General features: G+C 40.8%; 1 protein-coding gene across 2 annotated transcripts in view; it reads right to left on the minus strand.

The window, feature by feature from the left end:
* TRIM37 (tripartite motif containing 37) overlaps positions 1–27,219 on the minus strand; it is a 78,962-nt gene that overhangs the window by 8,686 nt on the left and 43,057 nt on the right. The window contains exons 11-20 of one of the 2 annotated variants that reach the window (XM_072136286.1): positions 26,451–26,532; positions 22,950–23,026; positions 15,107–15,286; positions 9,996–10,110; positions 9,038–9,232; positions 8,777–8,913; positions 8,566–8,657; positions 7,399–7,593; positions 3,228–3,530; positions 52–186 (exon numbers count right to left, since the gene is read on the minus strand). In XM_072136286.1, coding sequence (XP_071992387.1) covers positions 52–186; positions 3,228–3,530; positions 7,399–7,593; positions 8,566–8,657; positions 8,777–8,913; positions 9,038–9,232; positions 9,996–10,110; positions 15,107–15,286; positions 22,950–23,026; positions 26,451–26,532 — 1,511 coding nt within the window. Of the gene's footprint in view, positions 1–51; positions 187–3,227; positions 3,531–7,398; positions 7,594–8,565; positions 8,658–8,776; positions 8,917–9,037; positions 9,233–9,995; positions 10,111–15,106; positions 15,287–22,949; positions 23,027–26,450; positions 26,533–27,219 lie in introns of both variants that reach the window. The other variant, XM_072136285.1, reaches the window with a different exon arrangement.

Consider the following 27,219-nt stretch of genomic DNA (forward strand, 5'->3'; position numbering starts at 1 on the left):
GGACTAGACTCTACAAGTAAAGGATTTATTCAAACAAAAACAAGATAATACCTTCAGAAGGAGCTTGACATTCTCCTTTAGAACGATGATTATTGTCCCCATTGTCAACTGCTCTTCGTAAGGAAAGACTTCCTGTCCTTTCACTATTTCTTGAATGTTTAGGAGAATTACATTTCTTGGTAGTAGCTAAAAAACATTAAATAAATGCATAATACGTAGAGCAACACTCATGAAAATCACAGATTTTCCTACTTGCAAACCCTACCTTAAACATAACAACATTCACATGTTGTTCTTACATGACCTACAAAACATTTAAAAGGATATCAATCACCAAGGATTGTAAACCAAACATACAGACATACTGGTGTGCACCCCCTCTGACAGGATCTGCTGTTCTATTAACTTCTTATGCCCTTGTTTTTAAGGAAAAAAATGTCTTTAAACATTATGCAAATGAGCCTAAGGGGCTCCAGGGTCCATTAAAGGGGTTTTCCAGGTTTTAAAAATTACCGAGGGCAATGCTGGGGCGGGCTATTTAAACATAATAAATATGTACTCACCTCGTCTGGCGCTGCTGATGTCCCCCGCTGCCGATGTCCCCCGCCGCGGCCGGTCTTCTCTGTGCGCCGGTTTTATTTACTTTTGCACATTTTTAAAAGCCTTTTTTGTAAAAACCAGGGCATAAGAAGCTAAAGAGGGGGCACACACCAGTATGTTGGCGTGTTTGGTTTACAATCCTTGATGTGGTTATAAAGGTAGTTATTGACATGTACATATTGGGGGAAGATGTTGCATAAAAACCCGTATAAGCATCCTAGACGCTTGTACAGACAGTTTTACTCCTTGAAAAAAGCTCCATGTGGATAAATCAGAATGAGGCTCTTCCCCTGTGATTTCAATGAGAGCAGCTGCACAGAATACAGTTCATGAATAAGCAGCAAGATATGGGCAGTATTAGCAGCAGAAAGCTGCAGTCAGGACATTGTACAACTAGTAGCATGAGAGCCATCTGCACAACGGAGGCCGTTCCTGAGCTTGGGACTTAGTAGAAGAGTTATCAAAGGGCATGCCCCTCCATCATATCAATATAGACTGCAGTGCTGGCAGGCTGAGGCTGTCCCAGAGTAAACTGTGGCTTTATTGTCCCTTGGAATCCAATAATACGCCCAGAAGCTGATAGGAAATATCTAAGAGAGGCTGGGGCTGTCCCTCAGAGAGCTGTGGCCCCATGATCCCCTGAAAGCTGAGGACAGCTGCTACGGGAATAGGGGAGCAGTTATATCATGGACATATCTGTAAGAGGCCAGTGGTGTCATTGAGTGAGCTGTGGCTCTCCAGTCCCCAAAGAAGGTGACCTTTGTAACTACCTGCATGTACAGATCATGTATATATAATACAGCAGCGCTGATTGTCCAAGCACAGATCCTTTATAAGTGCGATGTTCAGCAATTGCACTCACATGATGTGGGAAAAATATGCATCTTAAAAGGACTTTGCTGAAGGTTTAGAATTCACAGCATGTTAAAGAGTTTTGCCATCAACCGCTTAATGCCATTTACACCGAATATGCGAAAAATAGATGACAGATGCAGGTTGTACCTCCTGGACCCACACCTTGGGAACAGTGACCCATTACCCCCTTCCCCCAGGCACTCTTCAACACTATTGGAGCATTGACCATAGACGACCATTGACCATTGCACTTTATGGCAGTGCAGAGTGGCATGTACATGTGGCAGACTTTCCGTTCAGCACTGCTGCAGCAAGGGGGTTACCATGCCACGGTTCCCAAAATAGATGTGGGATCATTGCAGTCTGGGACTATAGTAAAGCATTCAGAGAGCTTTACCACAGTCGGCCCAGGGGTCTGTCTTTAACAATGGGTCGTATGCAAGTTGGGTGTCCTTAAGTAGGGGACCGCCTGTACATGTTTTCACACCAGACAGGCAGCCTTTCTGGAAAAGTAATTTACAAAGAAACAGTAACGCCATGCCACCAGCCTAAAAATTATCAGTTTACATTATGGGCAAACCTGGAAAACCTCTATTTGCACTTTAATGTACTACTGCTTGCAAATTCTGGTGACAAGGAAAAATAAAATATAAATACCAGGGAGTAACAATTGGCATTGAAGAACAAGAGCTAAAGGGGTAATACCACTAGATGTCAAAAGCAGATGGCTTCCCCCAACAAGCTGACAAAGATATCCTGTAGTAAATGGAGCTGAGGAGCTTGTGTGAGCGCTACAGGTGATGCAATTTAGGCTACATGCACACAATCTTTAGCTGTTGTTTCAATGGCACAAAGCCCCATGCATCTCCATGGTTTCATGCACACCGGTTTCCACAGCCCCGTGTGTACTCAGACAGCCACAAATTATGTAGCAGGTCCTATGCCTGCACATGTTTGCCGGTCAGGCAGTCTTTATTGTGGACATTGCATAAAGATGACATACGGGCCACACACAACAGACCACAGGCGGTCTAAGAGCACACAATAGTAGTGTGGATTTATTCAAACAATGTAGGGACCAAGAGTACCCGAGTTTTGTTGAAAACATCACTACTAAAAATGACTAGCAGGGAACTGTATAACCCTCATTGCAGGTGAGCAGGAGAAAGGTAAATATATGCCTGTTTCTTTGTCATGATTTAGCATAGGTGGTTTAGAAATGTATATTCAAAGAGGTTAGAAAAAAAACCTTTTAAAGGACTAAACATCTTATTAATAATTTTTATAGTCTTGATGTGAAATACTTTTATAAAACACTGAAGTAAAAAAGTAATTGCAGAACAGGAACACATTTAATATAATTACTTTTATTTCTGGCTACTTGGAAGCATTTGTTGCAGAGTAAAATTCTGAAATATGGCAAAATAGCCAGTTGTCCCTAGTAACAGTCTATTCCGTGAGCACTAACAGCCAACTGTTCATTAGAATAATTATAACCCTTTTGCATGAAGAAAATGTAGGAAAAAATAGATTTATTATGATGTAACTACAAGTTAAACCCTAAGATATTAAGAGAAAGAATCCTACGAATATAATATATACAGGAGCCAAAGCATCTAAGGGATTCATGTCAATGGGTATCTTTAAGAGCACCATAAGTGAATAGTGGCCTTTGTCATATAACATGTATCTTATAGAACACTGTTCCATACACAAATATACACATTTTCTGCATACATAGCTAGTCAAGTACAAAACATTGTCATACTTACAGTTTCTCACGTAACAGCTGGCAAGAGAAGATTTTCTCAGTAACTCCATTCCAAGTTCCTGTAACTTGCTACATCCTTCTCCGCTTCCTGCTGCTAAAGTGTCCAACTCCCCGTTACCATTTACTTGGCCTTCATTAGGCCCAGAATTATTGCTCCTGACTTCACAGATCTGGCTTTTCACAGCTGAAAGCTTGCTGCGCACCTCAAGGACCTGGGACTTGTACCTCTTCAGCATCTTCAAATCTGGAGACACACGCCAGGAGGACTGTTGCCTTGCGTCTCTGTCTTTGCGTGAACAGGATGCTGGAAAAAAAAGAAAAAAACATCAAGTAAAAAAAGTTTCACACAGATGCACCCATCCCTAACACACACAGACACAAAAAGCCATATCATGATCTATACATGTCCACCCAAGAAGGGGAGGTAAGTGAAATCTAATTGAAGGATTTAAAATGTGTACTGATGGTAGATGTGTCCTAATAAGTTCCTGAGCTAAATCGTTCCTCAGAACTTCTATTATTATAACTCTAAATGTTGCGATTGCGGAAATATAAAATCTTAAAGCGTATGCTAATAAAACTGGGGTGGCTTAGGCTATGTCACCCGAGCGCCTCAGGGAGCCTATATTTTAATTCATGCACTCCCCTCATAGAGCTAGCGGTCCTGCCCAATCCGTGCTCTATGCACTTGAGTGGCGTGCATAAATTAAAATACCAGGCTCCCTGAGGTGCTCGGTTGACACAGTGGCATAACTTTAATAACTCTATATTTCCGCTATCGCGGCATAGTTATAATTTTAAGAAAAGTCACGAGGAACTGATGGTAGATGTCCTTTGATCGTGTAATAGTGAAAATGACAGGACAGAGGGTCCATACCTATAACTCTGTAAGTACATTGTCTGAAGTGCCAGTGACTATTAACCCACTCCTTATTGCTAAAAGTTTTAACATACAAAAAAATAAAATAAAATCATTTTTAAAATACAATAAATGTAAAAACTACGAAACCACCCATTTTTATTTCATATTCCTTTCTCTTTTATTTCTGTAGCTATTTACAAGTCAAGTTAAAAAGTTAAAGAACCTTCTGCTGATTTAAGCGTTTAACAGCATCAAGAAAAAAAGTCAAGCAAAGTGTGGATGAAATGTTCTATGGTTTTATTGTCTGTCACAATAAATGCTAGGAGTGACCTTGTGATTGGAGCAATTCAAGCCTGATTTACTGCAAAGCAAGAACATTGTGGAGATTAGCAATCATTTACACTTGCAGCTGCCTGGCATGTAAATAAGCCCAAATCACAGTGCAAGGCTGACACTTCACAAGATGCTGGGGGCGGCATCTGAAGGAGTGGGAAGAACAAAACCCTTCATCAGCTGCACAATCATTTCCCCTATAGAAAAAAAAAAAAAAAAACAAGAATAGATCTCATTCTATAAACACATGTGATAAAATTACACACTTCTCCCCAGTAAAGTGAGGCCTTATCACACTAATGTGCTGTATGGTTGAGGGCTGAGACACAAATAGCAGTATGGTTTATGCCCCATACTTCCCATAGTCATGGGAAGCTGAATATAAGACCTCTGTAGTCAGAGGGGGTGGAGGCCGACTCTCCACTCCTAAAACAGGACTCCTCCTTAACATGAATAACTGTAGTCCACTCCATTGTAAAGTAAGGAGACATGCACAATTGTATATTATGGGCTGCACACAACATGGCCCACATGTTATCAGAATGTGAGGTCCGCCTATAGGCTGATGGCAGTAGAATAGGACCTACTCAGTTTTGCAGCACATGCAGTCATACATAAGAATGTGGAAAAAACTTTGTGTGTATGAGGCCTAAGATGGAATAAAGCTGCAATATCTGAACTGCAGCATCAGGGTAGCATGGAGCAACCTTGAGTGGTTTAGCTAGGCATACGCTAATAATCAGCTGTAGGATTTCATTAGGCCCAGACAGTGACTGCTGAGTGATAGAATAAGCGAAGAAGTCACAGGTGGGGCTAATAATGCCCTGCCTTGAAACATTAAAGAGGACCCGTCACTCATAATTTCGGCACTAGGAGCTGCTTACTATAGTAAGCTCGCAAAGTGGTCCGATGTATTCATGAGGGGGCAGTCCGAGGCGCTGCCTTTTCCCCAGACCGGCCCGCTTGGGTCATGCGGCAGTCATCAAAGAAGCCACAGGGGGGCTTATAATGCCCTGCCTTGAAACATTAAAGAGGACCCGTCACTCATAATTTCGGCACTAGGAGCTGCTTACTATAGTAAGCTCGCAAAGTGGTCCGATGTATTCATGAGGGGGCAGTCCGAGGCGCTGCCTTTTCCCCAGACCGGCCCGCTTGGGTCATGCGGCAGTCATCAAAGAAGCCACAGGGGGGCTTATAATGCCCTGCCTTGAAACATTAAAGAGGACCTGTCACCCAAAATTTTCGGCACTCTTGCTTGAACAAACGCCACATGGTTAGATAGCGTTACCGGAGGTTTCCGGTAACGTTATCCTTCTAACACTGCGGCGGGGTACAGTGCATTCATGAGGGGGCTGCCTCTCCGCTCCATAGGGCGGCGGTGACTGCCGCGCCCCAACCCTGCCCCCTCATGAATACATTGGACCGCTTAGTAAGCAGCTCCTTGTGCCGAAACTATGGGTGACAGGTTTTCTTTAAGAGGGGTCTACCTCAGTGAGAAGAAAAATTACTTTTTTAGAACTAGGCATTTTTTAGGGCTGCAGGATGCATTGAAATTTCAGTACCTTTTTGGTTTTCAAAGAAGCAAAACTGTTCAATACCAGGATTTCTTGCAGTTCGATGCGGCATGTGATCACAGCTCCACCAATCAGAGAGAAATGACATGCTGCGTGTAAGCACAGGCAAAGGACACAGCAGGGAGATTATGTGCGATGGCACTTAAGATATTTAATCTCTCCTTTAACCCCTTCCCACTGAGCGGATGATTGCAGTGAACCTTCTCAGCACCCTACTGTAACACCCACAGTCGGAGTGTTCTCTGATCACAGGATTTTAAATTACTTTGGGGTCTATCATTGCCATGTCCATAGTGAGAGTCTCTTATCCTGTCACACTGATGGGATCTTATACACTGTCAGCCTATGCATCTGCATAGGCTAAAAGTGATAATACCCTACAATACATCAGTATTGGAGGGTATAATAACAAACAAGCAATCAGATGATCGCTTATTCATTTCCAATAGTGCCCCATTACATATAATTTGGGGGGTGGAGGGGGAATAATCACACAAACTCTACACATATGATATTGCCTCATCTGTAACGACCATCTTTATTGAACCTGCACAGCGAGTGCCGTAAAAAAAAAAAAAAAAATTAAAAACCCTCTCATCCCACAAAAAATGCAATACAAAAATGATCAAAAAACATATCTAGGAGATCAAGTGCAAGTGCTCTTGGGGGAGTCATCAGTGCACATTTCTGGTCTCCGGCTCTTACATGTCCTCCAGTGAGAAAAGTTCATCAGGGTGCATAAAAAATTCTGAGCTCCAGAGGCTGGAAGAGGCTCTGGTGTCTCCCCCAAGAGCACTTGCACTTGATTTACATAAAGATTAAAGGAAACCTACCAGTTAGAATGGCAGGGGTGAGCAGTAAGTACCGAGCACAAGCTCAGGGTGAGCTGGTGCCGGTGCTTAGTTTCGTTAGTGTTAATAACCGCTGTATCACGGTTTTAACACTGTTTAAACTTTAAAGCAGAAGAGGCTTCGGCACTGCGCGCGCCTACATAGGAAATGCCGGAGACGTTGCGCGTGCACGGTCGCGCGCAGCGCCGAAGCCTCTTCTGCTCTAAAGTTTAAACAGTGTTAAAACCGCGATACAGCGGTTATTAACACTAACGAAACTAAGCACCGGCACCAGCTCACCCTGAGCTGGTGCTCGGTACTTACTGCTTACCCCTGCCATTCTAACTGGTAGGTTTCCTTTAATTCTTAATCAAACTACAAGAGAAGAACTTCTAATTAACGTGTAGCTGTATTTACCCTCCTGGGAGCTACCCAGTAGCATTTAGAGTGAATACAGCTATAAAACAGTGGTAGATTTCTTTTAAGTACCACCACCAGAAAAACAGAGCAGTCTTCAATAGTGAAACAACTGAAAAGTTTTAACTTATTGTATGTTGTGCTTTTATAAAATACCTGAAGACTGGAAGATTGTTGCAGGAGGCCTTGGTTGCAGACTCCAAAGATTTTCCACGCTATTACGGTCTTTAAGGTCCAGTAAATGGATAAGAATAAGAGGATCCAGGTCCAACAAACTACTGCTGCTAGAGGCACTTAAATTGTTGCCAGCGCGCCTTGAGGTTCTGCTGCTGCTGTAGGTATGACTGCTTGCTGAATTATAAAAGGAAAAACAGGGAAAATTTAGGTGCTGTTCAGTTACATGTTTATGAGAGTGTCCTATTAGACTATTGCAATGCATATTAAAAGAGGCATATATTAATAAGTTATTCTTATCCACAGAAGCCAACTGTGACCTGAAGGGGAGGTGTAAGTAGGTCTAGTACTACTGTATTTACCATCTATGAGATTAATGGAGATTAGTACAGACTACTGTAGAGTAGTACATGTTAAATAGAATGGCAGTGTGAATCCTCATCCACTGCTCCATTGACAACTCGGACATGGTGGATCTAGCAGCTGTACCTCCATCCAGCGATTGGCACGCAACTTGTTATTCCTAGAATATTTCGCTTCATTTGCAGTAATAAATAGCGCATGACTCAAAGGTCAAGTCCACACATGACGCTCTACTGCCACTTTCTATTACATTTAGAAAGATCACACTCCAACCAATAGCAGGTTGTTTTCATTCTACTGAAGTGTTTTTGTCAATAAATTACAGTTCTGTTAAAACATTTCTGCGCTCCTCGTCTACTAAGAGGACTATATCTTAAACCTCAAGTATCTGAATATGGAGAGATTATGCAGCTTTTAAACACGACACAAAACAAACATTCTAGAACATGTAAGCAAAAGAGGAAGCTGAGAATTGGCTACCTACCGATTTATGCTTTTGTGCAGCAAACAATATGGAGAAAAGGGGCAGACATGTCCTGAGGTCCTATTTATAGTCAGCTAACAATACAATGAGAAAAATACAAAGCCGCGGGAAAAACAGTATATAGAAGTGGCAACTCTGTGTGGATCCAATTGATCGCTACTGTACTCTCAGGTGATGAAAAGTCACACGCTGGTCGCTTTGAAAAGCTGAAATTGGAACAGTCTGTAACGTGCGTTGGCAGAGGAACTCCTCTTGTTAAGATTTTTGAGAATGTTACACGTTTGGTTTGTTTCAAGTCTTACCTGAGGCTCCGGCAGAAGCAGCTGCATCCTCCATCAATTCCCCTTCTTCCAAATCCATATTGCTGCCATATTCCACGTCATTTTCACCCGACCTGAAAGGAATAAGTTGGAAGTAACAGTGGATGTTGTCAAAAATGCAGAAGGAAGCAGATATCCACTATAACTACTGATATATTAAAGAAGTTAAATATCAATGTTGCATTATACTTACATGGTCTCTTCATCTATATCATTTTCTTCTGTGTTGCTGGTGGCGGTTGAACTGGCAGATGAACAGCTTCCCTCTAAATGGTTTACTTCATCGTCCCCAGCCAAATCACCATCCAAATCCCCATCAGAGAGATCTTGCTGCTAACACAAACAAAGTAACAAAGTAAATGGGTGCCTGCCCATACAGGATACACATAGACGGTATAAACATACTTTAGAACCACACTGAGGCTTATCTGTTTCTTAGGTAGAAGGTCCTTACATTAAAGACATCATGAAGGATTTTATCCTCATCCTCTTCAGCCTCCCTTGGAGAGGGTAAAGGAATGTTCTCTAGATTTGCTTCCATCTTTTTGGCCCTGGCTTCTGGGCATTCATCATTTTGGGGGCTGAGATGAGAGTCTGGTGGGGATATGCCTCTAGATTTCTGGTTTCTTGACAGTTCAATAGCAAGTCTCTATAACACAAAATAAATGATTCCCGTATTGTGATATCACAACAGTAAGGCCTTATAGGGGTATTTGCAGGATATGTGCAAGCATTCCCTCTCATTCCTTTAAGGAAAGCGTGTGTTGAGTTTCACCCACGACTTAGTCAAACATTTTTAAAGACAGTTGCAGGAGTGCTGCAAATGTATACGGTTGCATGCACATATCACGTATTTATATTTTGTGAATAAACATTAAATTGGTATTATTAGTGCCATGTGCTTATAAAAATATAATGGCATTTGAATATAGAAGTTGAGAATAACAACCTGTAGGGTGTGTGCGCACATTCATATGTAAAACCAAATCCATGATACCACTCCCTGAAGGGACTAAACACTATACTAAAGAAAAACAGGAAAGACAATACACATAGTACAAAAAAGGCAATTCTGGCACTCTTAGAGGATACACATTAAAACCATGATACTTTACTATATTCAAATAAAAAGAGTGCTGACAGGGACACACAGCCATAGCACAGATACGCATTTAGATAGAATCGCATTAGCCTGACTAAGACAATTCTGTTGAAATGCGTTGGTATGTCTGTGCGTCCCTGTCAGTACTCAGTTTTAATATGTAGTTTATTAAAAATGCAGTTTTATTATATTCCGTGTTGTTGGCGAGTTTCATGCTTCTCCGTGCACCTCCGTGAGTGAAGGAAAAATAATTGGGGCTGGGTGCGTTGCCATTCTTGCGGTTTTAGTGCAGACAATACACATGGCTTACTTCTTTTAAGTTGTTTATCTGTTGTACGTAACTAGTCTGTGCTGCCTCCAGCTGAGAGATGTACCAGTGCTGGTCCCGACTCTTCTGGAAAAATGTAGGAGAACGAACCTGGAATCTGGAGAGGAATGACTACATTAAATCTCCTATTTTTCTGAGACACACAGATCTGTTTTACATTGGAAGGTAAAGTTCAACTTAAAGAGAACCCGTCATGCAAAATAACCCCCTAAACTAAATATATTTTCATAAACTGCCATTAGAGAGCATTGCCTCTATCCCTTTATTGTCCCTCTACATGCCTGTAAACCTAAGCAATGAGGTCCCAAAACTGTATGCAAATGACCTGTGAAATGTCCAATGAAGCATTAGCATATTCAAGCTGTCCACTCTATTCATGAGTGGGAGGCACAGCCACACCCCCAGTGAATGACTGACAGCCTGTATAATGATGTGAGGCTGTATAATGATGTGCTTCCTGGTGCTGATGGCCACGCCCCCTGCAGCCTGTGTGTGCATGTGTGTATGTGTATAGGAGAGATACAGCAGCTCCAGGCAGCCATGTTACAGCAGAACATGTCAGATTCATGTGTAGCTGATGTCTGTGTCTCTCACCTGTATATTAGGAGGATGCAGCATGTCAGCAGATGCAGCACACACACTAGCCATGCTTTACTATACATTACACACAGACATGAGCAGGGAGAGGGGAGGGGTAACAGGGGTGACATCACTGCCTCTGACCATGTGACCAGCCTCATTTACATGATAAAGAATAGATGATTTTACAATGAATAATGTATGAAATAACTAGATAAAAGGCTGTGATGGGATCATTGTGAGCTGCTCCAACAGGTAGTAGTGACAGGACAAGTGGCAGAGACCTGATGACTGGTGTCCTTTAACTAAAAAAGGAACATATTTCAGAACAAACAAAATAACTATTATTTTTTGGGGTGAACCTTGAAGTAGCAGTTAATGTGACACAGTTATAGAGGACAGTGAAAATGTTGGATAAAATATCTTTTTACAAGAAAGCACCATATATTACAGAGTCTTAATGACCTGCTGCTCACTGAGAATCTTTAGTAGGTAAAAGGAGCTCAGTAATTTTTTTTTAGACTCTAAAGTAACAATTCTCTTTACTATTCTTCTGACATTTGCTTAACTGCAAATAATAATATAACCACTAACCCCTGGAATATAATAGAAAGTGTGTGTTGACTTCCAGCTACTACCCAGTTATAAGTCTTCAAGACAGGAGTGCAGGAGTGATGGAAGAACATTACCAGTCACAGTGCTTGTATCTATGAGTAAGTGTCCCTGGTTTATCATGATGATTTTGATGATTTGATTTCCTTTAAAGCGTTACAAAACTTCAGACAAAATTTTTAAAATTGATAGTGTTGATGATAATTGTAAACTTTTTAATATACTACATTAAAAAAAAGATGTTCCAATGTCCTTTCTCCCCTGCCTTTCTTCATTATTTAATCAGTATGTGTAAATAAGATTTCTGTTCTATATCCACTGACAGCTCATAGAAAAAGAAACCTGCTCATGCTCCCAATAAATTAAAGGGGTATTCTCAACTGGCCATTCACATTTAATTTAATTGTTTCTTTGTGCAATCACTTCACTATACCCAAAAACAGCTGTCCTCTGTAACTAATATTACTACATTTACGGGAAATTATGTTCACACAGGGACTTTTTTTTTTGAACATGCAATTGAAGAAATGTATGTATATGCCAGCTGAATTAAGACAGAGGGGTTTTCCCATCACAACATTCACATTTAGTTTGTCAGTCACCTGTTCACATGTTCAGTTTTTAAGATGCAGTTTTCGGTGTCCAAACCACGAGTGGAGTGAAAAATGATATGTTCTCACCTACTATGATCCACAGCTTTTTCCACCACAGTGGCACTTCACTTTATGGGAAGCTTTCATCAGATTTTACCCCATTATCCTACTGGTCCCCTCAAGCAGAGTAAGAGTAGAATTCCCTCTTATGTGTTCTGGCATAATTTGCAAAAACTCACTAAAATCAGCTACTAAGTTGAAAATGCGAGTTACGCATAAAGATCCAGTTCCCACCTATTTCTTTAGCTGGCTATATATCCACTTCTATAGACCACAAAACATAAGCCTGGTGCAATCTGAAAGAGGAGATTCTCATCTTTATCAAGACACCAAATGTATGTGTCTAGGTCCTCTGAAGTGCTGCAGCTTTCTTAAAATAGTGATTTATCTCAGGCAAAAACTGTTCTCTGAACATTTTCACATGACTTTGGAGGATGTACACTCACCGGCCACTTTATTAGGTACACCTGTCCAGCTGCCCGTTAACACTTAATTTCTAATCAGCCAATCACATGGCGGCAACTCAGTGCATCTAGGCATGTAGACATGGTCAAGACAATCTCCTGCAGTTCTAACCGAGCATCAGTATGGGAAAGAAAGGGGATTTGAGTGCCTTTGAACGTGGCATGGTTGTTGGTGCCAGAAGGGCTGGTCTGAGTATTTCAGAAACTGCTGATCTACTGGGATTTTCACGCACAACCATCTCTAGGGTTTACAGAGAATGGTCCGAAAAAGAAAAACCATCCAGTGAGCGGCAGTTCTGTGGGCGGAAATGCCTTTTTGATGCCAGAGGTCAGAGGAGAATGGGCAGACTGGTTCGAGCTGATAGAAAGGCAACAGTGACTCAAATTGCCACCCGTTACAACCAAGGTAGGCAGAAGAGCATCTCTGAACGCACAGTACGTCGAACTTTGAGGCAGATGGGCTACAGCAGCAGAAGATCACACCGGGCGCCACTCCTTTCAGCTAAGAACAGGAAACTGATGCTACAATTTGCACAAGCTCATCGAATTTGGACAGTAGAAGATTGGAAAAACGTTGCCTGGTCTGATGAGTCTCGATTTCTGCTGTGACATTCGTACGGTAGGGTCAGAATTTGGCGTCAACAACATGAAAGCATGGATCCATCCTGCCTTGTTTCAACGGTTCAGGCTGGTGGTGGTGTCGTCATGGTGTGGGGAATATTTTCTTGGCACTCTTTGGGCCCCTTGGTACCAATTGAGCATCGTTGCAATGCCACAGCCTACCTGAGTATTGTTGCTGACCATGTCCATCCCTTTATGACCCAACATCTGATGGCTACTTTCAGCAGGATAATAATGCGCCATGTCATAAAGCTGGAATCATCTCAGACTGGTTTCTTGAACATGACAATGAGTTCACTGTACTCAAATGGCCTCCACAGTCACCAGATCTCAATCCAATAAAGCATCTTTGGGATGTGGTGGAACGGGAGATTCGCATCATGGATGTGCAGCCGACAAATCTGTGTGATGCCATCATGTCAATATGGTCCAAAATCTCTGAGGAATGCTTCCAGCACCTTGTTGAATCTATGCCACGAAGAATTGAGGCAGTTCTGAAGGCAAAAAGGGGGTCCAACCCGTTACTAGCATGGTGTACCTAATAAAGTGGCCGGTGAGTGTTTATTTATAGGTAAATGGACAAGATTTCACATAAATCTAAAAAGGTCATTTCATACCCCAACCAAGGGTGCTAGTAGTTTAAAGTGGAAAATTTGGTCAGTGGGGGAAGTGTCCCTCTAATTGAGCTATCGAATACCCCCTTACTGCCTGTGGCCATAATGGAGTGATAGAATGGGAAAGGGCACTAATAAGTATTTTAAGTCCCTTCATTCTCCACATCAGCCAAGAGATTAAAGGGGTTGGCCACTTTACCTTATGTTATTTGTAATGTGTGTGTAAGTGTGGGGGAGCAGGCTATTAAAGGACACCTGTCATCAGGTCTCTGTCACTTGTCCTGTCACTACTACCTGTTGGAGAAGCTCACATGGATCCCATCCCAGCCATTATCTAGTTATTTCATACGTTAATCATTATAAAATAATCTATTCTTTATTATGTAAATGAGGGTAGTCACATGGTCAGAGGCAGTGATGTCACCCCTGTTATCCCTCCCTTCTCCTCCCCCTGCTCATGTCTGTGTGTAATGTATACTAAAGCATTGCTAGTGTGTGTGCTGCATCTGCTGACATGCTGCATCCTCCCAATACACAGAGACACAGACATCAGCTACACAAGTATCTGACATGTTCTGCTATAACATGGCTGCAGCCTGGAGCTGTTGTATCTCTCTTATACACACACAGGCTGCAGGGGCCGCCAGCACCAGGAAGCACATCATTATACAGCCTCACATCATTGTAGAGGCTGTCAGTCATGCACTGGGGGTGTGGCTGTGCCTCCCACTCATGAATAAGCTGGACAGCTTATTGAATATGCTAATGCTTCATTGGACATTTCACAGGTCATTTGCATACAGTTTTAGGGCCTCATTGCTTAAGTTTACAGGCATGTAGAGGGACAATGAAGGGATAGAGGCAATGCTCTCTAATGGCAGTTTATGAAAATATATTTAGTTTAGGGGGGTTATTTTGCCTGATGGTTCTCTTTAAGTAATTTACTAATATACAAATATTAAAAGTTCTGCTCTGCTTTCTTGATATGTGAAGTAAAACCTCCTGTCTTTTACCTCATCAGCCAGACATTCCTGACCATAAAATAGCTGCAGATGGAGGGTTATGTGATCTCTAACTGTCTGTGAACAATTGCCAATTAGAGATCACAAGACCTTCCATTTTCAGCCATTTTATGGACAGGAATGTCTGACTGATGAGGTAAAAGAAAAGAGGCTTCACTTTACATATGAAGAAAGTGGTGCAGAACTTTTAATAGATATATATTGGTTAATGATCTAATACCCTGCCTCCAACACTTATAAACACATTACAAATAACATGAGGTAAAGTGGCCAACCCCTTTAAGCCCTTGCTTATTATAAATAAACGGCAGGGTATAACCTAGCAATGTACAATCTTTTAATGGGTTATACCCATCACAACAATTATAAATCACAGGAAGTAGACTGCATATCTAGCAGCTGTGTATATTATTCATCTTTTAATAATATGTGTGTTCCAAGTGTAAAAGGGAAATAAATCTTATAACTAACTTTGTAACACTAGAAGAAAGGATATAAAAGTGAAATGCAAGCAAGTTACTCACATACCTTAAGATGACGGTATCATTTGCACGGTTCAGATAGCCTTCATTAGCCAGTAAGTCCAGGCGGAAGAAGCGGTTGTATCCCCAGCACTCGCCTACTTCAAAATCGGATGCAAACTCCCTAATGATGTTTTTAGCTGGATCATTAGAAGACTGATGTACCATTTCCACACGATACTCATATCTGAAGGAGAAAATGGCTTATATCACCTGTGCGTTGCCAAATGCTATGGAGGAAAAAGGTGTTATACAACTTGCAACTTCCAATTTGAAGAGTCTCCTGAATAACTCTTTTCAGCTGTCCACATGACAATAAAATAATTCTTTAAATAGTACCATCATATTCACTAGTCACTAGTGCTTTACAGATCATGAGGCAGGACCTTAAAAACTTGATGGAAAATCTCACCCATAGATTGTAGGGTAAAACTGTTCTAATCCAATCAGAGCTCAGCTTTAATTTTATAAACAGCTGTGGGAAAATTAAAACTGAGCCCTGAATGGTTGCCATGGTCAACATTCTGCTCTAAGAGACTTATGATAAATCTCCCCCCATGATTCCATCGGTAGGACTGGGAGAGATATGCTCTGCTGCTGAGAAGTGAATGGAATGGTGGTAATGTACATGATTCCATTAACATGCGTCATAAGGGAATCTCAGCTCAACTTGGTGTATAAACGCTATGATAGCCTCCATCGTGCAGTGAAATGGTTTGTGGAGTTTCCAGGCACTCATTAGGTAAGGTTTCTTATAAGCAGGGTTTACAGACATATGTTTTTAATTGAATTGTTATTCTTTTTACGTATAAGACTGTGTCAAAACTATTCTAAACGTACCCTCTTCATGTTATTACGCTTCCTGAAAGTTATGCTTGACGTTAAGTGAGCAGTCTTTCGAGGTAGCAAAAAGAGGCATTGTTTACCTTGTCCAATCAAGGAAAATGTATTTGCATAATTTCCAGAATCCCCTAGTCAAGCATCAATGGCTATAAGTCTCCACACGCCTACAAGGCGGCCTAATTTGGCAAAGTCAAAACTGTTTATTTTATAATTGTAGATCTAGACAAAAAAAAATAAAAAATTGGCCCCAGTGACAATTGGAGTTTAAACATTTTTTGCTGTAATGGGACCAAGGTTTATCAATAAAGCTTCATTACAGACACCTTACAGCTGATTATTGCAGTCTAGGACTATAGTAAAGCATTCAGAAAGCTTCACCAGAGGTCAGAGGGGTCTGTCTGTAACTATGGGTTGTCTGTAAGTCGGGTGTCCTTAAGTAGGGTACCGCCTGTAGAAAGCTCATTTACCTAATAGAAGTTAAATCTACTTGGACATCGTTAAATCATTTCAAAAATTTCCAAAAGATCAGCAACATTACAAGGCCAGAAATGCATTACACAGGACCAACTAAATTTCATTCCAGCTCTTTATAATGCAGGGACAAGCTAGGCCCTCCGAAGAAGAGACTCCGCCATGGATGATAAAATATCATTCATAAGCCTTAAAAGGGACATGGTCACCTACTTTTACCCTATTAAACTAGCACCGCCCAGGTAAAGAATCATATATACTTTCTAGAATTACCCCCTTAATATGAACTCTTGCCCATTTACCTATTTTTTTTAATTTTTTTTTAAACTTTTCCACCTGTGAAAATGAGCAGAAATTGGTCATTTTTGCTAGAGAGTCAAGCTAATGGACATGGTGGGGGAGGGGGGGCCTCTTTAGACAACCAAATCCAAGGTTCTATAGCTGCTACACGTGGTTGTGGTATTAAAGGACAACTGTCAAATGAAATAACAGCCAACCACAAAGCAGCATTACTAAATTATCTCCTCCGACCCTTTTCTATGGATATGCATTTTCTTTCTCTATGTTTTCTATAACAGTCTCCAACCTGGGATCATAGTATGCTAATAAGTACTGAAATCAAAAGGGAGGAGAGACAGAGGAGGAGGGGGAGGTGGAGGTGGCCTCCTCATGACTATGCCAGACCTTGGTCGGAAGATTCATAGTAGTCAATAAGCATAGTATGGGTCTCAGATTGGAGATCAAGTTATAACAGTTTTAGAAAACATACAGGAACCAGATGCATATGCTTAGAAAGGAGCTAAAGAAATGCTGCTTTGGAATGGTGCTTTGTTGTGGGCTGTTATTGTGTATATGTGACAGGTGTTCTTTAACCCCTTAAGGACGCAGCCATTTTGCAGGTTAAGGCTCAGCCCGATTTTTTGGATTCTGACCTGCGTCGCTTTATATGGTTATAACTTTTGAACACTGTTACTTATCAAAACGATTCTGAGATTGTTTTTTCCCCACATGTTGTACTTCATTTTAGTGGTAAATTTTGGCTGATAAGTTTTGCGTTTATTTACAAAAAAAAAGAAAATATGATAAATTTTTTGAAAAATTTGCCATTTTCGAAATTCAAAATCATTGCGTTTCCAGGCAGATAGATTTACCACCTAAATAAGTTGCTGAATAACATTTCCCATTTGTCTACTTTACATTTTCATAATTTTTGATATGTCTGGATAATTTATTTTGATGTCACGCGGCTTACAAAAAGAATATCGCTTTTCCGGATTTTCAGAATTGACTATTTTGGGGATAAATACAGTTTGGAATGAAATTTTACATATTTAGCATCAAAACCCCCTATATAACCAACCCATTTTCAAATCTGCACCCCTCAAGCTATCAGAAACCGCTTTTACGAAGATTGTTAACCCCTTGAGATCTTCATAGTAATTGAATCAAAATGGAGGTGAAATTTAGAATGGTCAAATTGTTCCCTTATACGTTCATTTAGCACTAAAATTTACACATTTCCAAAATATAAAAAGAGAAAACCCACCATACAATTTGTTCTGCAATTTCTCCTGAGTACAGAGACCCCCCACATGTGGCCGTTACTTGTTTTATGGGCGCACAGCGAGACGCAGAAGGGAAGGAGCGCCCTGCAGCTGCCAGGATTTTAGTTTCCTCATTGGCCCCTTTTGAAGGCTATAAAATTTTCGCTTTTGCGTTATTGGGGCCATGTGATGCCATTTTTTTTGCGGGATGAGATGCTTTTTCCATTGTTACCATTTTGGGGTTGGTATCACCTATTGTTGAAAATTTAGGAACTTTTTTTGAGGGCAGGAGTAGAAAAGCATCAATTCTGTACTGGATTTTTTACTCTTTTTTTTTTTGGCGTTCACCGTATAGACTAATAATCCTGTTATCTTTATTCTATGGGTTGATACGATTACGGGGATACCAGACTTGAATATATTTTCTTACGTTTTACTAAATTTGTCAAACAAAACCCTAATGTGGGGAAAAATCTATCATTTATGTATTGCCGTCTTCCAAGTGGCATAACATTGTTACTTTTTTGGCTACGGAGCTGGTTGATGGCTTGTTTTTTGCGGGACATGTTGTACTTTGCACCAGTATCATGTCGGAGTACACATGGTTTTTTGATCGCATTTTATAGCATTTTTTGTGGGATTGAATAGCTAAAAATCATAATTTTTGGAAGGTTTATAGCAGTTTTTTTTACGGCGTTTATCGTGGGGGTTCAATAATGATTTACTTTTATTCTACGGGTTGTTACGGACGCGGTGATACTATATATGTGGGGTTTGTGTTATGATTTAGACTTTTTTTTGAGTTATATGTCTCTTTATATGTTTTGGGGGTTTTGGGCATTTTTAGTGATTTATTACTTTATTTTTTTATTGAATAACATTTTTTTTTTTACTTTTTCACTTTTATACCATGGGACATGAAGAAGCAATCTTCTGATTGCTTCTTCATGATAATATTCTGCAATACTCATGTATTGCAGAGTATTATCAGTGTCAGCCTATGCACTTGCATAGGGTGGCACTGTGCCAGTAAGATGACGTCACAGACGCCATCTTACTGGCAATTCTTGCAGGTAACTCTGGGGTCCAGATCGGACCCCAGAGTTACTATAGCAACGATCGGCGCCCCCCGAAAACGGTTCGGGGGGGCCGATCGTGGGGGAAAGACCCCCCAGAGGCATGTTAGATGCCGCGGTCGCGCTGACCGCGGCATTTAACGGGTTAAGCACCCGCGATCGGAGTCAACTCCGATCGCGGGTGTTACACTGGGGTGCCGGCTATTAGTTACAGCCGGCACCCCGTGTTTCCCGATGCCGGTTCGGCTCAGATCTTGAGCCAAACCGGCATCAGCTCAGCGTCCGATATATCGGACGCTGAGCGCTAACTCACTGAGCTCAGCGTCCGATATATCGGACGCTGAGCGTTAAGAGGTTAAAGAAAACCATTTTCACTTTCAAACCAAATCAGGCTTGTGGTTCTGCAATCTAGAGGACAAAGATATGTGCAGGTAAATTCATAGAGAGCTGCAGATAAAGATGCTGTTCCCGCCTATTTCTTTAACCACGTTTGTCTCCACTTCTATAGCTTGTAGAACCACAGGCCTGAAGAGATCTGAAAGAAAGAGATTCAAATACCTCACAGTACATTTCTTTACAACATGGCGTCAGCAGATCCAACAATAACCATAGAGGGTCGGATTGGGGGCCCTAGAGTTCACCAGGGAAATGAATTCTGGGGGTCCCCCTACTACTACATGGAAATATTACCTGGATATTTTTAGACTTTGTTCACACAATGCATTTTTATCGCGCTTTGAAACACAGCAAATCCGGTAAACTGGTAAAAGGCATCATTTATTACTACTCAACAGATGCAAAAATATAAACACATAAGCAAAGAGTTTCTTGTGCTTAAAATGCAACTCAAAAACACAAATCAAATGGTAGGACCCTAAAAGCAACCTGTTCCTCCACCAACTCCCCTCACACTATGCCCCCCCCCCCATCACCTCCACCTCACACTGTGGTGCCCTCATGTTGCCCTCATATAGTGGCCCCTCCTCATTTCCCAGCTCCCCCACATGTCAACCCCTCAGCTACCCATCTTATTGTGAACCCCCTCCATGATGTGAGCCTCCATCACCTCTCTAAGTTGTGCCCTCTCATACCGAGACCCCTGGATGTTTTCAACCTAATATGGTGGACTTCCATCGTCGTCCCCTCATATTGTGGACCCCCTTCTCCAATTCTTTTGCTAGATAAAATGTAATTAAAAAAATAACAAGCACCAGTATCCGTTCCCCAGCAGCTCTAAACTTCTCCCTCTGCTGCTGCTATGTGCAGTGATGCCAGCAGACAGAACGATCTCATCACATTGCGTCTGCACACCTTTGCATAATCACTGTTGCTCTGCTTAACCCCTTAAGGACGCAGCCTGTTTGCAGGTTAAGGCTCGCAACTTTTTTTTGAAATTTGACCAGTGTCTCTTCCTGTGGTAATAACTTTTGAACGCTGTTACTTATCAAAGCGATTCTGAGATTGTTTTTTCCCCACATGTTGTACTTCATTTTAGTGGTAAATTTTGGCTGATAAGTTTTGCGTTTATTTACAAAAAAAAGAAAAAAATGATGGATTTTTAGAAAAATTTGCCATTTTCGAAATTCTAAATCACCGCGTTTTCAGGCAGATAGATTTACCACCTAAATAACTTGCAGAATAACATTTCCCATTTGTCTACTTTACATTTTCATAATTTTTGAAATGTTTGGATAATTTATTTTGACGTCACGCGGCCTACAAATCGAATAGCGATTTTCCGTATTTTCGGAATTGACTATTTTGGGGATAAATACTGTTTGAAATCAAATTTTACATATTTAGCAACAAAACCCCCTATATAACCAACCCATTTTCAAATCTGCACCCCTCAAACTATCAGAAACAGCTTTTACAAAGATTGTTAACCCCTTGAGATCTTCATAGTAATTGAATCAAAATGGCGGTGAAATTTAGAAATTTCAAATTTATCAAATTTTGTCGGTTATACGTTCATTTAGCCCTAAAATTTACACATTTCCAAAAGATAAAAAGAGAAAACTCACCATAAAATTTGTTCTACAATTTCTCCTGAATGCAGCGACCCCCCACACGTGGCCGTTACTTGTGTTATGGGGGCACAGCGAGGCGCAGAAGGGAAGGAGCACCCTGCAGCTGCCAGGATTTTAGTTTTCTGGTTGCCCCCTTTTGAAGGCTATAAAATTTTCGCTATTCTGTTATTTGGGCCATGTGACGGCATTTTTTTTGCGGGACGAGATGCTTTTTCCAGTGTTACCATTTTGGGGATGGTATCACCTATTGTTGAAAATTTTGGAACTTTTTTTGAGGTCATGAGTAGAAAAGCATCAATTCTGTACTGGATTTTTTACTTTTTTTTTTTTCCGTGTTCACCGTATATCCTAATAATCCTGTTATCTTTATTCTATGGGTCGATACGATTACGGGGATACCAGACATTAATATTTTTTCTTATGTTTTACTAAATTTGCCAAATAAAACCCTAATGTGGGGAAAAATCTATCATTTTTGCATCGCCGTCTTCCAAGTGGCATAACATTGTTACGTTTTTGGCTACAGAGCTGGTTGATGGCTTGTTTTTTGCGGGACATGTTGTTCTTTGCAACAATATCATTCTGGAGTACATATGTTTTGTTGATCACTTTTTATTGCATTTTTAGTGGGATATAATAGGTAAAAATCATAATTTTTGGCGGGTTTTTGACGTTTTTTTTTTACAGCGTTCATCATATGGGTTCAATAGTTATTTAGTTTTATTCTATGGATTGTTACGGACGCGGTGATACTATATATGTGGGGTTTGTGTTATGATTTAGACTTTTTTGAGCGTTATATGTCTCTTTATATGTTTTCTGGCTTATGGGCATTTTTAGTGATTTATAAAGTAATTTTTTATTGAAAAACCTTTTTTTTACATTTTTTTACTTGATCCACCATGGGATATGAACAAGCAATCATCTGATTGCTTGTTCTTGATAATACTCTGCAATACTAATGTATTGCAGGGTATTATCAGTGCCAGCCTATGCAGATGCATAGGCTGACACTTTGCCTTTAAGATGACGTCACAGACGCCATCTTAAAGGTAAACCCTCCAAGGCTTCTCTGGGGTCCCGATCGGACCCCAGAGGAGCCAAAACAGCGATCGGCCCCCCCGAAAACGGTGCGGGGGGGGCGATCGTGGGGTAAAGACCCCCAAAAGGCATGTTAAATGCCGCGGTCGCGTTGACCGCGGCATTTAACGGGTTAAACACCCGCGATCGGAGCCCACTCCGACCGCGGGTGTTAGCCGGGGATGTCAGCGGTAGATTACCGCTGAAATCCCGCGGCTAGCGATGCCGGTTCGGCTGCTATACAGCGCTGAACCGGCATCGTCTCTGCGCCGTAGCTGTACTGCGCTGAGCGCTAATCGCGGGACTCAGCGCAGTACAGCTACGGCGCAGAGCGCTAAGGTGTTAAGCTGTATTTGGCAGAGAGCTGAAGGCTTTCCGCACCATAATGTCATTCAACACTATCTGGATCAGGAGGGAATGCATCATGACATAGAATTATAGTCCTGAAACAACTTGCGGTGGGGGAATGGCCAACAGATGTCGGGGCTCACTGGTGGGCCAGTCCAACCCGGCATAAATATAAGGCAAGCATTCAAACTGTCCTAATCAAATATTCATATTACACTAGTACTGTACAATGAAATAATGAATTTAAAACAGATACACCAATTATACTGTAAACAGTATGTCTCATACATGGAGTTGAAGCATTTAATGCCACATCAAGGAGGTTTCACATTGTGGTTTGGGGACCTTCATTCTGTTGATCTATGAAACGGTGCCGACCCCTTTTAAAAGTAGTTACCGATAGTAGTATGAATATAGAATAGCGCGGTTTTATTAGCAAAACATAGTGCAATACATACTTTGAGGTTTCTGGAAGGCCAGCAGAGAGCTCAAGGAAGACAGATAGGTAGTAGCCCCTGACAACTCCATTTCCATCCTTTAAATGACAGTAAAAAGCATTTTAAAATCTTGGAACAAAAATATTATAAAAAGTGCATAAAAAGCAAAGAGCAATTGTTACTGTCTCAAAGGAGTTCTAAGAGGCTGACAATAAAAGCCTACCCTTTAACCATTTAAGGACCCAGATATTTATTCCCTTAAAAGGGGTGTTCCCACAGAGACAAGATTTTAAATATACTCAGCATAACAAAATAACAGCATTTCAGAGATTAAATTCCAACCTGTTTTCAATCAGTCCTGGTGTACACAATTTCAGTTGCAGAGATCTGACCCTGTATCTTCTAACTTTAGGGTCGGGCAGGACAGACTTTTCTCATTAACAGATTTTCCCGTCTCGCACAGCACTGTCTCTGCATTACCCATCGCACCTGCATTCCAAGATGAGCTCACACACTTCCTGCCAGCAAACCGCAGCATGAGGAGTGCAAATCTACAAGCAACAGGCAGGATAAGATCTTTATATCAGGCAAAAGAGGTACAGCAGAGCTTACTGTGTGTGATATAGGCGAGTTAGCAGTGCTGACAGAGTTTGTTACAGCTCAGATGTAGCAGAGCTGTCATTGTGGGTTATACATCTCATGGATCTCATCATTTCACATCTGTCTCATTGCTCCATTTCTCTGTGTCAGATACTAGTGAATGTTTAGAGGCTAAATAAAAGTATAGATAAACATGTACCCTGATAATCTTACCACATTGTCAGCATACAGGGATCATAATGTGTCTGCTTAGAGAGTTTCCGCCCACACTCTGGAGTAAAATTGTGACGTAAGGTGGTAAAAATTATTTTTATTGTGTAAACATCACTTGGGGGTTAAAATTTGAGAACTCTCTTTCATGGGCAAACCCCTTAAAGGACCTAGCCCAAATTTTCATGGGATAAGGCCTAACTTGCTGATTGGAGAGGGTCTCAGTGCTGAAACCCTGGCAGATTGCGAAAACAAGGGGTCGGACCGATCGCTTGCCGCTCCTCAGACTAATGGAGCCGACGGCCGAGCACAACCGTTCTGCTCCATTAATCTATCGTGCTGAAGGAGATTGCCGAGGGCCTAACTTGTATTTGTGGGAAAACCCCTTTAAATTTACCAAGGTTTTCAGCTTTTTCATGACATGTTGCACTTCGCTGTGGTATATTTTGGTTGAAATGTTTTGCACTTATTTATGAAAAAATGTAAAATTTGGTGAAAATGTAGTAAAATTAGCAATTTTCTGATTTCTAAATGTTATGCTCATCATACAGTTAGAAGCCAATTTGGGAGTTTGAACTAACATTACCAAAAGTCTGCTTTATGCTAACATAAATGGTTTTTATGTTAATTTTATTAGGATGTTAGAAGGCGTACAAATCACTTTTCAAGATTTTCACAAAATGTATTTTTATTTATTTTTTTTATTTATTTATTTTTTTTTACAGGCTTATTCATATTTACAGGGGTTTTAAAAGTTCTATTTATTAGAAACTCCCCACAAAGTATCACATTTTAAAAGTGTAACCCCAAACTATTTAAAAAAAAGCCCTTGTTAAGCTTGTTAACCGTTTAAAAGGGTTTGCCCATGAAAGAAAAATTCTCAAATTTCAATCCACTAGTAATGTTTACACAATAAAGATAATTTTTAACCCCCTTACAATTTTACGGTTTTATTGCTGTTTTAGCTATCATCACTCAGTGGTGGTTAGTATAAAATACCACTAAGCAGATACATCATCATACATACATGCTGACAATGTGGTTCGATTATAACCCTTCCACGTTTATATACACTTTCATTTAGCTTCTTAACATTCACTAGTGTCTCACACATAGAAAGAGAGATGAGACGATCAATGAGATGCATATAACACACAATTACATTCTCAGCTCTGCTGTTTCTCACCAATAACACATATTGTCAGAAGTGCTGTGCCTCCCTCCCCCTCTCCTGCATAAAGTCTGTATCTGTGTGTAGCTTTACTCTCCTCATGCTGCTTGCCGGCAGGAAGTCTCTGTGTGAGCTCGTCTTGGAATGCAAGGGGTGGAAGCTAGTGCAGAGAGGAGCCCAGTGCAGCGTCAGACAGGAGAATAATAGGTCTTCCCAATCTTAAAGTCAGAAGATTTACAGTTGGATCCTGATCAGGGCAACATAAATTGTATACACCAGGACTGATGAAACAGGTTGGAATTATACCTGTAAAATGGCGTATTTTTGTTAATAACAGTGAATTAGAGAATGTGTTATTTTGTTATCCTGAGTATACTTAAGAATCTTGTCTTTGTGGGAATACCTCTTTAAGCATCAAACATGAAATAAAACAAAATGGAGGTTGTATACGGAAGTTTCAAATTTTGACAATAAAATGTTTATTTTGCCCTAAAAATTACATTTATTTGAATGCAGGATAAAATGAGAAGACAAAACTCACATTTTCTCATGAGTATGGCAATAGCCCACATGTGGATATAAAACCACTTTATGGGGCCATAATAGAGCGTAGAAAGGAAGGTGCACCATCAAAATTTTGGAGGGCAAATTTTACATAGAATATATAACATAGAACAAGAGAAACCCCTAAAGAGTGACCCCATTTGAAAACAACACACCTTTAGGAGTATAGTAACAGTATCTTGGTGTGGATATACCCCAATTAATACATTTTATCGAACTTTTTGGGCGGGCATGCAAAAAAAAATATATCCTGATATAGATTTTTTTTATTAAACACACTGTATAGCATAGATATCATGTTATTTATATTCTACGAGTAGGTACCATTACAGAAGTATCTCAGGATTTTGCTTCTGAAGGTAGCTCTGGGGTCCTCGCCGGGCCCCGGGGTTGCCATAGAGCCAATTGGCTCCCCCCAAAATGGTGCATGGGGGGGGGCTGACTGTGGCACGCACATGGCTATAAGCCCTTTAAACAGTGCAGTCATGTTTGACCGTGGCGCCTAGAGGTTTAAACAGCTGTGATTGTGGCTATCGCGATCCCCGCAGTTACACTACAGTCCCAACTGACACATACAGCCAGGCTCCCACACTGCTGTTATCGCTTACAGTTGTCACGGAGATACAGGCAGCTAAGCACATAGTTGGAAATACCAACAGAACAAGGGAAGACAGGGACTACCTATTCCAAGGATCAAAAAGGGTCTGTGCATCCCATAGAACCATGAAAAAAACCCAATAAACCTTTGGCTGCGTAGGGACTAGCAAAATTAATTTTCAAGCTTATTAGAAAAAAAATGAATGTCCAGTTTTGTAGCTCAAAGAACCATAAACCAGATAGGATCAAAAAAGATGAGATTCTAAGAGGGGCACTACAAGATATATGGGGGGGGGGGGGGGGGAAGGGATAAGTAAAGAAATATGACAAATGCCATGAATAACAAATATGCAACATAATTTAATGTTTAAGTAACTTACCGGGTAAACCTTTAGTCTCCAGCAGAGTCCTGACACTTGTAAAGGAGGACTGTATACGGGGTCAGCTCGCTGGCGTAAAGTGCTGGAGATAGAAAAGGATTTCCAAAAGTTACAACAAATCATTTGATTTTGTTAACAAAAGCTTCAGGGAAACGCTCTGTAATTATTTTGAAAGGACATTTCATTTTTCTGCCTTCTATTGATATTCCGCAGACATTACCTCTCAATTACCTAATGTACATACTTTACATTCTCAAGCAGGGAAGTTCAGATGGCAGATCTGTGTAAATGCTTTCAGACTGAATTAACTTTAGTTGCTATGGGAAACCAATTACTGATGTGAAAATCCTGGGTATGTCACATCACCGCTGCCCTTACAACCCTCAGTCATCACAACGTACAATGCTGTAATATAATAGAATCTGTCATCAGTTTTGGAAAAATGTATTTAAGACCAATCAATCAGCGGATGGGGAGAGGTAAACTATTGCACATAATTTGCTTGACTTAGGTTGGTGTCACACAGCATTTGGAAAAACAACTCTGCAGCTTATTTTATTTTTTTTAGTTAGTTAAAGCCAAATCAAAATGACGACAAGAAGAATAACAATGCTTTAAATTTGACACTATATATCTAACTTAATCTGGTTTTTAGTCACCCCACATACCCCCATCTATATTTATTCATATTACATATTTAGTGGCAGCTGAGTAGGTGTGATAGGGCAGCACGGTGGCCGAGTGGGGAGCACTTCTGCCCAGTTCCTTG

This window comes from Engystomops pustulosus, chromosome 2 (assembly GCF_040894005.1).
Source record: "Engystomops pustulosus chromosome 2, aEngPut4.maternal, whole genome shotgun sequence".
Taxonomy (NCBI): domain Eukaryota; kingdom Metazoa; phylum Chordata; class Amphibia; order Anura; family Leptodactylidae; genus Engystomops; species Engystomops pustulosus.